Source organism: Corvus kubaryi, unplaced genomic scaffold (assembly GCF_017639235.1).
Source record: "Corvus kubaryi isolate FWS band 111438036 unplaced genomic scaffold, C.kubaryi_AGA036_p1.0 split3-73, whole genome shotgun sequence".
NCBI classification, from domain to species: domain Eukaryota; kingdom Metazoa; phylum Chordata; class Aves; order Passeriformes; family Corvidae; genus Corvus; species Corvus kubaryi.
This window is the reverse complement of record NW_024582091.1, coordinates 38,784,975-38,798,817: the sequence shown is the minus strand read 5'-3', so window position 1 is coordinate 38,798,817 and position 13,843 is coordinate 38,784,975. Positions and strand designations below refer to the sequence as shown.

Here is a 13,843-nt window from a genome sequence, read left to right as displayed (position 1 = left end):
TTTGAAGTAGAAGAGGGGGAGGAAACTGTGAGGGATCTAAGCTTAATTAACACATTGTCAATTTACTCTTAAAACTGGATTCCATGTGTTCATAATCTTGAATATTTTACTTTGTGTTGCACTCGATGCTTTGAAACCTTCTCAGAAATGAGAAGATCTTGTCGTGGACATTAGTGGTTGCTCTATCAAGATCATGTCTGGTTTTCCACTTGCTAGCATTCCAAAGAACATACTGTAATCACAGTGTCTAGTAGTGCTGCTCCTAGTGATAGAATAAAGAAATATAAAGGAAAAAATGGAGACTTTTTTGGTGGAGCATCAATAGTTGCAAATATTTCAAGTTAAAGAAACAAAGGTAATTAAACATTAGAATGCAGCAACTTTTGCCTGTATGCAAAGGGGGAGAAAATTTCTGATCCTGGGTCTTATGCTTTCAGTTGCAATTTATTTACTGAACTTAGAATGTGTCAGCTAGCTACATAAATTACAGATCTACTTAATATTTCAGGTTTGGAAAACTTTATTTCTCTTTATTAGTCAAAGAGTGCTCCTAGTTAAAACCTGTAGGATTTTAACAGACTGCTTAGCTTGTGATATATCTCTCTCATAAATATAGTCTAGCATATCTGTGTATTAGTATATCTTACTGCTTAAATAGCATGGGAACTTCCAATATCACAAAAAATATCTATCTTTTAATTACAGTCAACTGGAAGGAGCTCTCTCCAAATGGACAAGTTACCAGGAAGATGTTAATCAGTTTTCCAGATGGATGGAAAAAGTAGAAGCAAGTGTGAATGCTTCTGAAAGGCAGTATGCTGAACTGAGGGAAAAAACAGCTGCTGTCAGCAAAGCAAAGGTGTGTTTGATCTACCACAAACCATCAACAAGTCCATAACACCTTCTAGGCAGTAAAAAAAGCTGTGTAACTGCAAGATTAATCTGTGGTATTCTTTTAATGGTGGCCTTTCTGTGTTCTTCTCTTTCTATTTTGCAGCTACTCAATGAAGAGGTGTTGAGTTATAACAGCCTGTTGGAGACAATTGAAGTGAAAGGAAAAGGGATGGCTGAGCATTACATTGCTCAGCTTGAGCTCCAAGACCTTCAGGAGAGGTACAAGTTCCTCAAAGAAAGAACAAAGGTACAGTTTTTCTTCATAGCACTCCTTGTTTAGTTGGCAACAAGGAAAAAGTCTTTCCACTAATCATTTATTTTATAGTTCAGTGAGGATTAAGAGTTTGGGGACAGCTGTAACTTAATGTAACAGAAACCTGCTAGGGTGATTAATATATTTGTCTTTCTGTACTGAGCTTCAGATCTTTGCAGAAGGGTTCTAAATATCAGAATAGTCTGAGGAACTCCATGTCAAATGGTTCACTGACTTCAGCACAGATATAATTTTACCTATTGTGACTGAAAAATTGAAAAAACCCTTGAACCTTTGATTTCCATAAGTGTATGTTTGTAATAAATTTTACCAGTCAGTTGTGTGATTCACAAATGGCTGACAGCTACAGAGATTTTATTATTGAACACAAACCTTATTAGCAAGACTGACTGTAATGACACAAGTGTGGTAAGTAATACCTTTACTGATAAATATTGATATTGTGTATCTGGAAAAGATTAAGACATAGATAAAGATCGGGATGGGGTTTAGGGTAAGATATAAGGTAAAAAATAAATAATAAAAGCCCTGTCGATAGATTTAAAGCTAGGCGATTGTCTCCAGTTAACCCAAGTACTTCTGTGATAATTAAATAATGCCTAATGCATGCTCAGACAGCCAACTTTTCTTCAGGACAACAGTGTAGTAAAATTTAATTTTGTTGTCTCAGTGATGCCTTTGTCATGTAGAATGACAAAATTCAAAATTCAGCCAAAATTCAGTTTTTCGAACACCTAAGTGATTCACTGTTTTGTGGACCTCTCTTCCACAACTGCAAAAAATGCTCTGCTCTTTCTTTTGACCTTGTGTGAATAAAATTGATCAGGTTTGCTGGAGAGATACATAAGTCCTGGAAAGTGCTGGTAAATACCTGCTATTCCTGTTAGCATGGGGATTCTCTAGCCTTTACCTTTTTCTGCTGCACAAAGCTATCCAGGCTGCCTATATTGCTCAGGCTGAGCAACAACATGGGAACAATAAGAAATGGATGGTGGCTCACAGAGGCAAGAGTTCTGTACCTCTTTTCCCACGTAGCAAGAAGCATTCCTTCTTTCTCTTCCACCTAATAGCCCAGATAACTGGTCTTCCCTATTCCCAGCTGTGGTGATGGTGTTAAGTGTCAAGAGTGCAACCAACCCTTAGAAAGTCAAAGTTCAAAGCAAGTAGCTGGAAAGTAAGAAATGCTCAAATCTTTTACTAATCCTTTGGCCAGGCAGGAAACCTGACAAGTTTCCTCAAGGGTTTATAGCCCACATCTGAGCAGCCCAAGGCTTATAATTCCCTAAGCCTCTGTTGGGAGGCAAGAAAACTGGTCTCTCTTTCCCCCTTCCCGCTTCTGGGCATGGACAGGCCTTGTAAAAAATGTGATAAAACTCCTGTTTTCCTCCTTTCTCCCACTAGACAGACCTGTTAGAAATAAAAGGTAAAGCAGACAGTAAGTTCATAGATTTATTAAAGTGTTTGTCATTTTATGAGCCTGCTGCTCTCAGATGCAGCCTGTCTCCATCAGAACTTGATACCCCATTCCCATCATGTCTTAGAGGATGTGAATTGCATATAGTATATTTTTCTCGCACTTACTAAGACTAATCTTGTGCTAATATAGGACACTTTTCCTTCTGTACTTCAGGTATGGTAATATTTTAGTGCTGGGTCGCAAAATTATTGTAACTTGCTCACCTGTGTATGTACACAGATTTGTAGTCTGTTTTTTACTGTGCTCTGTAGGTACTGTCTGCAAATATCAAACCTAAGATAGTAGATACTCCTAACAGGAGATTCCAATTCCATTTACAAAAAAAAAAAGTCATGCAAAGAAAAAAATGCAGTCTCTCAGCTCATATGCTTATTAATCACTTCAGCAAAGTTAAATTAAATTGCTATAAAAATCAAGAAGTCACAAACTTACATGAAGAACCTTTTAGGATAAGGATCTTTACCCTTATATGTGCTCCCTCTTTTCCCTGTAATTGATTAAGCCATCTTCAGAATCCAAGGACTCTTGAATTCTTGGAAAATTCAGCATCAGATACAAACTCTTCCCCTTGAGGGATGGCTGGGGTTTATGTTTTCTTGATTTGACAGTACACCAACTTATGTATACATATCTGTAAATATTTTAACATGCAGGAGGCTGTAACAAAAGCTGAAGGACTGCTTACCTTACACCAAGAGTACCAAAGAAATTTGAAGGCTTTTGAAGTATGGCTGGAGAAGGAACAGGAAAAACTGGACTGTTTATCACATATTGATGGTGATTCCCAGGAACAGGAGGCAACACTCCGAGATTTACAGGTACATAATATGTGACACCCTAAGAAAAAAAAAAAGGAAAAGAAAAAAGAAAATCAATCCTAATTGTAAAATAACAGAATAACATTTACTGCCAGACAAAAATTGTGTTGAGAACAACTTGGAATTGCATTATATATTAACATCTTCTTGCTCAAAAGTGGTTCCAGTAAAGGTAGTGGAAATATTGTTGGAAAGAAGTGTCAGGCCTTGAACAAAATCTCCAGGTATGCTAATCCTTTCTTGCAGGTATTGATTTTGTGTTAGATACTGGTCTATCTCTTTCCTGTGTGTTTCATAAAATATGAAAAGTATTTTCATTGGTGTTCCATCTTTTTCTGCTCACAGTGCAGATGCACCTACTTTCAGGCAGTTCCAGCCATGTAGGCTGGCTCCCATAGCAAGGTGGGAAGACTACCACTGAATCACTTCACTGACAGCGAAAAGTGAACCTGTAGTACTTCAGTAATTCCCCAGTTATTATCTTAAGCTGACTTAAAATGCTTTAATACCTGTTGTTGAAGGAGCACAAAGTCTGTACTTGAGATATGAAATGTTTATGACCTTATTCAGGATACTGAGGAGGTCTTTGTATGATCAGGGCCTCTGCATATATTTCTGCTTATTGTAGTTACTTTAAAAAAGCCATTTTGAAAATCTGGATACGTATCTCAAATGAAATCTGAGATGAAACACAACTGTGTTTTGTTAAGGTAATTTCCTTGTTATGTTTTCTAATCAGACTGAATCACTTTGTACTTTCTGATTAAGTGCTAATAAGCATGAAAATGCCATACATGTCCAGAAGAGGATATCAAAAATTAGTCTGGAGTGTTTGTCCCAAACACATGTAAAAATAAATAGGTTTGTTTATTTTATAAGATTGAAACCTCTGTTTCTAAAGAGATTCAATTTTAGAATCAGTCTTACAGTCTGTTTGCCACATCTGGGAAGTTTTGAATTCGTGCTGAATTTATGGTGAATGGATTGCATCCATCCCATGCTGGCTCAGGCAGCTGTTGTTTCAGAACTGATAAACTTGGCAGGAGAGCAGAGAATTTATTGCATGCTTTGTCAATAATTTTCTGCAGTTCAGTTGTCAATAACTGTGATACTTGGTGTGCTTTGTAAGTGAGCATGCTGTCATTGGTGTTATCAGAGGAAAGACTCTCAATATATGTTTAACCATAGATAATTAAAGGGAATGCCCAGCTGTCATCAGAGGAACCAAGGGGGTTTTTGCCATGTATGAATGAAAGTTGTCGGTGTTGGGTATGTAACTGTGCCTCTGCCTTTACAGGAGCTGCAGGTCCACTGTGCAGAGGGACAAGCATTATTGAATGCTGCTGTCCATGCCAGAGAGGAGGTGATTCCCTGGGGTATTCCCCAGATAGAAGACAGAGCCCTGGAATCCTTACGGCAGGATTGGCAAGTTTATCAGCACAGGCTTTCTGAAGCAAGAAGCCAATTAAATGCCACTGTGAGCAAACTGAGATTAATGGAGAAAAAATTTCAAAAGGTTAATGACTGGTTAACAAACCTGGAGGAGAAAGTTGCTGTCAGGACTGGGAGGAGGTCTGGTAGAGCAACAAAGGAAATGCAGCTTCAACAAATGAAGGTAAAGAATATAGTTAAGGCATTCCTTAAACAAAATAGTATGTGAGGCTTCCATGTCAATTCCTGGTTGTGCTGTGAAAATGAGAGCAAGCTTTTCAGTTTATTCTGAGGTGGTGACTAAAATGATGGATCCAAGAGAGCTTTGTGCCTTCTGGATTGAGGGTCCTCCCATTTTACTGGTGGAGGTATGGCTATACCAGTGTTGAAATCTTGCAGGGAGATCTGTAATTCAAATGGTCTTTAGTGTGGGAAGATGTAACTGAGTACAAAGATAGGCACTGGAATGGAAAAGAATTAATAGGGTAACAAGAATAAAATGTGACCAGTTGTGTTATGAAGTCTCCACTGTGTTGATGTAATAATTCTCCTTTAGTCACTGCAAGGGGAAGACATGGTTCTGAATAAACACAGGAAGCAGATTTGAAGAATTCTGGCTTACACTTTATAGTCATCTTTAAAACTTCAGGTGAAATCTATAGGAAGTCCAGATTGCATTTCTATTATTATTTTTGGAGGGGGAAAAAATACAAAAAGTATTGAATCTGTTGTAATGAAATGCAGTCCATTTGGGATGAGAATCTTTCCAGCATATTTTTTATATTAACCTTCATCAGATTCTGTTTTATTTTCCAGTTGTAAATGAATATTTACAGCCATGTATTTGTTTTTCCTTCTCAATGATTTCCCGACTAAGTTGCAATTAAAATCCCTGTTAGTTTAAGATGTTTGAATCAGTCGTATAAGTTTGATAATTTCTTTCCCATAGAAGTGGCATGAAGACATTACAATCTACAAAGATGATGTAGAGGAAGTTGGGGTATTGGCTCAGCAAATACTAGAGGAAAATCTCACTGCAAGTAGAATGGGAAGTCAGGCTACACAGCTTACATCTCGCTACCAAACTCTTCTTCTTCATGTCTTGGTAAGTAATGAAGATTAATTCATTGTAACATCATAAATTGCAAGTAATGAAGCAAATACAAACAGGCTTTTGTGATTAGACTTAATCAGAGTTTATTAATTATTGTAGACTCAATCATATAACATTCATATGTGTACATACATGTAGGTTTCATTGGATTAAACTTACTACAGAAACATAATTAGGATAATGAAGTAAAATGCCCTGTCATTATCTTTTTTGATAGTTTCAGGAGAGAAATTCAGAATAAAGTATGCTTGAATGCTAATTGACCTCTGTAGAAATGTTTTCAGATTGCCACTGATACACATTAGTACGGGGAAAATTTGATTTGGTAAGGTGCAGTCTTCAGGTTACTTTAAGTAGTAGTTGCCTCATGGTACTGTAATCACAAATCATGATTCAAAGTTCAAAATGTGAGTACATTTTCAGTGTTTAGTTTTAGCTCAGTTTTGACGTTGGTGATTGCCATATGTACATCCTGACAAGAGCCGTGTAACAGTTATCCACTATTTATGGAAGAACTCAAAGCCTGTATGTTTTTTCTTTGTATAATGGATTTTATTAATAAATAGAAATTTATTTTTATCTTAAACCAATAGCAATGATAAACATCTGGGTGGTTCTTGTTTCTTCCCCCTACCCTTCGTATTTGTTTAAAGGAGCAAGTAAAGTTTCTGGAAGAAGAAATACGCTGTATGGAGGAGTCAGAATTGTCTTTTAGTGCTTACACAAATTGGTATGGAGCTACTAACAAGAACTTCAAAAATGTAATCACCAAATTTGACGTGGTTGATAAAACAGCAATGGAGAAAAAAGTTCAGAAACTAGAGGTACAGCTTTCTTAAATGCAATTTTTGTTTCTGTTCACAAAAAGGAGGCTGTATTTTAACATACATCTGCTTCTCAAGATTCTGCCTTTACCTTGCCCAGAGAAGATAATGGGACAAGACCACACAGTATGGAACTTTCTGTTCTCTTGTCTCATTAGATCACAGTTTGGCTGTTGAAATTATAAATAGGCCGAAATAATACATTCTCATCTTTCCATTAGGCATGCTTGTATCTGTTTTATGTTAGGTTAAAACTTAAAATAAATTCCCATATCCCAGATTCCCTTCAAGTATATTTTCTTGTGCACTGTATATTTTCTGTGCACTGTGGCAAGGAGTGCTTCCTATTTCTCTTCATTGAAACTGTAGTAAAACTCATGTTTCATCTCAAAAGTTGTAGATGAGCTTCTTGTATGTCCTGCAGCTTAAGCAGCTTAAATATAATATACTAAGCAAAAGCTTTCATCTGTGGAGTACAGATCCTCTCCTGGGAGCCCTCAGTTTCTCTGTTTAAATTCACAAGCCCAGAGCAGAGCAGAAATATTAGCTATATCTGCTTCCTTCTCACTTGACACACCTTAACTCCAGGCAATTTAGTACTGAAAAGTCCACTTGTTTTCCCTAGCAATTCCTTGTGTCGGTAGCAAAGTTAAAAAAAGGCAAGAGTTTTCATACATTTTCTGTTAACCAACACTTCCTTCACAGCTGCTGTTGAGTGATATGGACATAGGCCACAGTTTACTGAAATCAGCCCGTGAGAAGGGGGAGCGAGCTATAAAATACATGGAAGAAAATGAAGTTGATCAGTTAAGAAAAGAAACTGGAGATCATGTGGAACAGCTTGAAGAGCTGGCTGGTTCCATCAGAAAAGAGCACATGACTTCAGAGAAGTGTCTTCAGCTGGTAAAGGAGTTCACAGACAAGTATAAGGCACAGACTCAGTGGGTCACGGAGTACCAAGCCATCTTACATGCTCCTGTGGAGCCAAAGAGTGAACTCTATGAGAAGAAGGCACAATTGTCCAAATACAAGGTAAAAAGGGATTATCTCATTGTACTGTTGAATTTATTTTAGTCTAGTGATTCTCAATAAATCCTCTGATCAGGTATCCAAGTTTCTTCAGTAGGTACATGAGATGTTTCTGATCTGTATGTCCCAATCAACATCAAGGAAAACATGCATGATACCTACCTCTAAAAATCAGACTTAGACCCTGGATTTGAAATGTGAACATCCTACAAAGGCTTCCATATCTGAAATTTTTCTGTAATGGTGCAAAATTCTTTTATGCGTACACATGAGTATTTGCATTGATCTCAACAGAGTTGATTGCAATTGAAGTGAACATAGAAATCAGTCAGTCTTTCTTGACTTCAGACATTGTCACTGTTTACATTGACTTAATCAGCTTTCTGGTTAAAGCTGAGTGTCCCAGCTCAACTGATATCCAAGCCAGTCAGCTGCTATGACCTCCTATGTTTTTAATTAGGATTTTCATGAAGTGTTTGGGGTTATATTCCCATCACAAAAATGAGTAGAACATTTGCCAACAAACCCCTTTTCTTCTTCTAATGATGTTTTTGTAAAATACTCCAGGATTATAGATGTTTCATGAAATGTGTACTGGGTCTGGCTGAGGTGGAGTTAACTCTCCTCATAGGAGGTCATGTAGTGCTGTGCTTTACATTTGTGGCTAAAAAAATGTTGCTAACAAACAAACAGTTTGGTTAACGCTGAGCTACAGTAGCTACATAGCTTCAAGGCTTTCTCACTAAAGCTTCCCACTTTAGCTTCCCACCCCTCGCCAGCTTCCCTACTTAAAGTTGTATGTCACAGCTGTGTGCTTGCTTTCTGCATGTCTGGGGAGTTGCACTCTTGAGAGCACAGTGCTAGGCATTCATTGCACACCATCTCACTGAGGGGATGGCTTTGGTGATACTTTTGCACCTATTTTCATAATTTGTTCCTCTGAACAAATTTTATCCCTAGCACTGGCCCCTTCATACATATGAACTCCATTTGGTTCACCAGCTCCAGACTGTCAGCCATGCTAGTAGCCACTCACAAAAGGAGCAGTTGTTTTTAGATGCATGCAAAGTTGTTGTTTCAGGGTAGGGCTGAGAAACAGAATCCTGCATTGGTAAACAAAGTTCTTCCTATCCGGAAAGGATGATACCATGGTAGAAGGCTCTGCAGCAGATCAAAGGGAAGTTAGTGAAATAATCTCCAGTGACTGGTAGATACATCTTAATTCTTGCTTGCATTGTAGTCCATACAACAGACTGTTCTGTCTCATGAGCCCTCAATAAAGTCAGTAATGGAAAAGGGAGAGGGACTTTGTGATCTGGTGAATGATGTGACTCTAAAGAACAACATTCAAGACCTTCAGAGCAATTACCAGGAACTCTGCAGCAAAACGAAGGTAAAAAGGAAGAAAACTCGGGCTTCTTCCAACTTGCTATATTTTTACCACTCTTTAGGAATTTAACTATTTATTTCATGCTATCTTGTCTGTACAAAGAACCAGCTACCTTTAATCACTTCTGGTGTTTTGTTGGGGTTTTTTTGGTTTTCTTTTGGAGGGGGGGCAGCAGTGACAGGCAATTTTCGAATGTGGAAAAAAGCACCTAAATGAATCTAACCAGAACAGCTGAAATGAATTTTGAGTGTGGCAGATGAAGTCTTTGTCTTTTGTAGCACTAAAGGGATATGTATCAGTGACTAATCTGTATTATTGTTACTTTTTTTTAAAAGCATTTAATAGAATTCTAAATACATTATTTCTTGAAGGGGCAGATGCCCTCAGATTGTGCTCTCTCTTGTTTCTGCTTGATCTTCCACAAACACTGTTTAGTTTAGTTGTTGAATAAAAGGCACTGGAGAAAATAACCTGCAAGACAGATAGAATTTAATTCAGCAACGGCATTATTAATTAACATTGATTCATTAGTCCATATGTATGTAGTACTTTGAAAGGTCTAATGCTTCTAAATGCATCCTAAAGTATGATTATACCTAAAGCTTTTAATAGGTTGTATTCCTAACAAGGATAAGCTCTGCAAACCATGTTAGTATTTATGTTTGACCTAGGCACCTTTAATTACCAATCCATCTAGAAATAGGATATGATTTTATTTTTTTCAAGGTTAATTTTTAGTTTAAAGACACGCCTCCAATCTGTACTACAGAAGTGAAATCCATTGCATTGGATATAATATCTATGGCTTAAATTTAGAGAATCTTCCTGAAAAGAATAAATACTTTCTAACTCAGTGTGTACATTCTTAATTTGCCTACTGCAGACACGGGCAGTATGTACACTCAAAGGCTGTAAGCAGCAGGGTCCCAGCCATAGCATTTGGTGGGTCAAGTGCAGTCTCTCAAAGACTGTGTAGTAACTCTAAGTGAACTTAAAGTCAAGTTGACACTATTCATTTTCTCAGTGTTTTCCTCAGTCTTCAAAGTATGGTATTTCAGCTGGAGTGAAAATACCACTCAGTACCACAGAGCTAATGATTCACAGAAATTTATTCACAGAAATAATCCCTTTCGATGTCTTCCTTTACAGTCTATTTACATGAGAGTCCCTCGCAGGAATATGAATTTAGATGATAATTCTTATTATGCTTTCAAGTTCTTGGTGGGTTTTGGCTTTTTGGGGGGTTTTTTGAAGTCTTGTAATTACCTGAAAATTTAATTTTGGTTATTGTGTACCTGCAGGCGTACGTTGAAACCTTAGAGATAAGAGTAAAAGAACATGAGGATTACAATAGTGATTTGCAAGAAGGGGAGAAATGGTTATTACATATGTCCAGCAGATTGGTCAGCCCTGACCTCGTGGAAAGCAACAATCTTGAAATAGTCACTCAGCAACTAGCTAACCACAAGGTGGGTTTGCTATTGGTAATCTTCCTTTGTAAAATAGAATTTTTCTTCTTTGCTTCTCTGGCTCCACTTCAGAGCTCTAGCTATTTGTCATTCACCTATTTTATTTCTCTTACCACTAACTGTGTAAATAAGCATCACTGTCATTAAGGCAGATAACAAATCTAGCATTGTTAGCATTGTTTCTTGTCTAAAACTGCATTTACACAAAGAGCTTTGTTGTACTCTGATCTGAATTCTGTGTCAGATTTTTCTATGTCAGACTTCCCAGGAAATGAAACACAAAAATTGGTTTGGGGTCATTTTACTCTTGAGGTATTTTTTTCTCTGGCACTTTTAAGGCTGAAGAAAAAAAAAAAAAAACTACATTGAAAATTTTCTTGGTATGGATCTGCTAACAAGAACTTTAGAAATGTGATCACCAAATTGGGCATGGTTGATAAAACAGCAATGGAGAAAAAAGTGCAGAAACTAGAGGGACCTCTATTAGGTTGTTCTAATTCTAGGTTCTTCTATTAGGTTGTAGCATTTTCTCCATTGCTTTTATTCAAAGTATTGTTATGGTTGCTGTTAGTGAGAGCAAAATCCAACCCACCACTACCTGAAACTGAGATTCCAATGGCAGATACTGAACTCTTTAAATTATGTGTGATTGGTGTGTTATTCCTTAAGTAACCTCCTTAGATAAAATATTGGCTCCACCAAAGTCAGTGGAAAGAACTGTCTGCTGTGAAAGAGCTTATGGAATGAGATATGATTCAGCAAGAGCTTTAATTTGCATTACTAGACACAAGAGAAGCTGGAGGAGCCCTGAAGAGCATGCAACAAATGAAGATTAAGGGTAGTCTTGGGGTGTGAGCAGAGAGTGTTGACACATTATGACAGTGCTACTGATGTTTCTGTGGGGATATCTGTGGAAAGACTTTTGACAATGACTTTACAATGAGCATGCAGTCCAACAGCTTGACTATGAAAATACACGTTGTCTGAAAACTTTTTTCCAAATCTGAAGAAGAGTGTTCAAAGGAGGAAGAAATAACATTGTGCACCACTGCGTATTACTTCAAAAGTATTTTATCTCTTTCTTAGGCTATCATGGAAGAAATTGCAGGATTTGAAGATCGTTTGAGCAACCTTAAGAGTAAAGGTGATTACCTGATCAGTCAATGCTCAGAACATCTTCAAGCAAAATTTAAGCAAAATATACAAAGCCATCTTCAGGGGACAAGAGACAGCTATTCTGCCATATGTAGCACAGCCCAAAGAGTAAGTCTTTTTTCAAAGATTTTTTTATGCCATTTAAGAAAAAAGTGCATTGTTATTTCTTTAAGTGGTATAAAATTCTTCCTACTGTTTTCATTTCAATTGAGCCTACAGGTTACTGAGCACTTAATAATTCCTGTGCTACAGTTGAATTCCTTGTGATCCAAATGTTGTCTTGCAACCAGCAAAAGTAGTGGCCTGTCAGTTCTTACCTTAATCATACCACATGCTCACTACCTTCATGTTACGCTAGTTTCTGAGCAGCTGCAGCAAAAAAAATTAGACTATTTCTACTTCAAAAACTAGGGAGCAAATTGCAGTCTTAGTGTTGATAGTTTGCATACGTACATTAACAGGTCTCGAGTGTGTGCTAGGAAATACTATCTCTCTCATTAAAACCAGAATATACAGTTAAGAAGAGCTAGCTGGGCCATTCTGTTAAACCAATTAGGAGATCAAGCCATCAGTCAAAAAAACAACCAAAAAACCCCCCAAACCAAACTCTAAAAACTAAACAAAACAAACCCAAAAACAAATTTTAAAAATTCTTACACAAAGTCAATGGAAGAATGTTGGATAGGAATACAGAAATAAGAGAGCATGCTCTTCATTTACATCTTTATTTTTTCTTTTCAGAAGCTGTGTATTAAATATTGTCCATCTTCTCCACATGTTAGCAAGGTGCAGTGAGAGCTTAAGGAGATTTCAGCCCTTGGTACTTTTATGTACAAGGGCTAAAAAATCCACAGTCTTAATAATTCTGTTTTGTCAGCAGTTTTCAAGGAAGGAGAAGAGACACAATGGTGGTATTTGAAAATGTGATAAACTTACAAAATGTTTGGTTTAGGTGTACCAGACTTTGGAACATGAGCTCCAGAAGCATGTTAATCATCAGGATACTCTACAACAGTGCCAGACTTGGCTGTCTACAGTGCAGTCAGAGCTAAAGCCAACTACTTGGACACCTTTCAGCCTGGCAGATGCAGTTAAACAGGTAAAAGTTTAGCACTTGAAAAAGCTCAGTTATTCTTAATAAGGTGAGTTCAGATAAGAGATTTAAATTTCTAGAAATCAGATATTTTCTAGCCTTCTCAGAAAGCTGTGTAGCCTCATTGTTCATTCCCAACTTCAAAAGGAATACCTGGAATGAAAAATAACTGTAGGTGAAAAATCAAAGATGGCTTTTGCTAGCTCTGCTTAATGCTTAGAAACACGTTACCTGAAAAATGTTGGCTTGTGAGATAAATCTGCTCAGATACTCCATAGATGTGTTTAGCAGAGGGGTTGTGTCTTTCTGCTTGTCCAGTTGCTCATCTGTCTACTATGTCCCTTATGAGACCTGTTTTCACAGTGCCATGGACACAGAGTCAATTATCAGGCAATTAAAACAATTTTTCAGTCTAAGAGCATAGAACTGCCTGTAGCCCGCACTGACCATTGAGAACGCTTTCATTGCTTCTTGATTGTTCTTAGTGACAATGTGTTTTACGTTGGATTTGTGACTTGGTTTTAAATTAACCTGGCATGGTACTAAAAATGCTGGAATTCAGGGCTGTCTCATCCATCATCTGGCTTAATAGAGACCTTGAAATACTAGAGATGACAGACCTGCAAGGGCAGGGGAAGCAGGGTGTGACATGGTGAGACCAGCAGGGCAGCACCTTCCCAATGACGTGCAGAACTGCAGCTCAAAGGTTAGGTGAACACAGGCCCCCTGATGTCATTCCCCCAGCTGATGGTCACCAGGCAAGTCCTTAGGGATGAGGCCAGTCCCAGGTGAAGGCAGTGGGTCAGGGCAGCAAGGCAAGGCTGGGAGAATCAGCCAGGCACAGATATACCTGTAGTGTAGCTCAGGTGAGGTTC

At 37.7% G+C, this 13,843-nt stretch overlaps 1 protein-coding gene across 18 annotated transcripts in view; it reads left to right on the top strand.

The window, feature by feature from the left end:
• SYNE1 (spectrin repeat containing nuclear envelope protein 1) overlaps positions 1–13,843 on the top strand; it is a 294,381-nt gene that overhangs the window by 155,948 nt on the left and 124,590 nt on the right. For all 18 annotated transcript variants that reach the window (XM_042016475.1, XM_042016490.1, XM_042016480.1 and 15 more), the window contains 11 exons: positions 706–859; positions 998–1,141; positions 3,299–3,463; positions 4,761–5,078; positions 5,844–5,999; positions 6,662–6,832; positions 7,538–7,864; positions 9,102–9,254; positions 10,553–10,720; positions 11,807–11,983; positions 12,828–12,974. In XM_042016475.1, the coding sequence (XP_041872409.1) occupies positions 706–859; positions 998–1,141; positions 3,299–3,463; positions 4,761–5,078; positions 5,844–5,999; positions 6,662–6,832; positions 7,538–7,864; positions 9,102–9,254; positions 10,553–10,720; positions 11,807–11,983; positions 12,828–12,974 (2,080 nt within the window). The remainder of the gene's footprint in view (positions 1–705; positions 860–997; positions 1,142–3,298; positions 3,464–4,760; positions 5,079–5,843; positions 6,000–6,661; positions 6,833–7,537; positions 7,865–9,101; positions 9,255–10,552; positions 10,721–11,806; positions 11,984–12,827; positions 12,975–13,843) is intronic.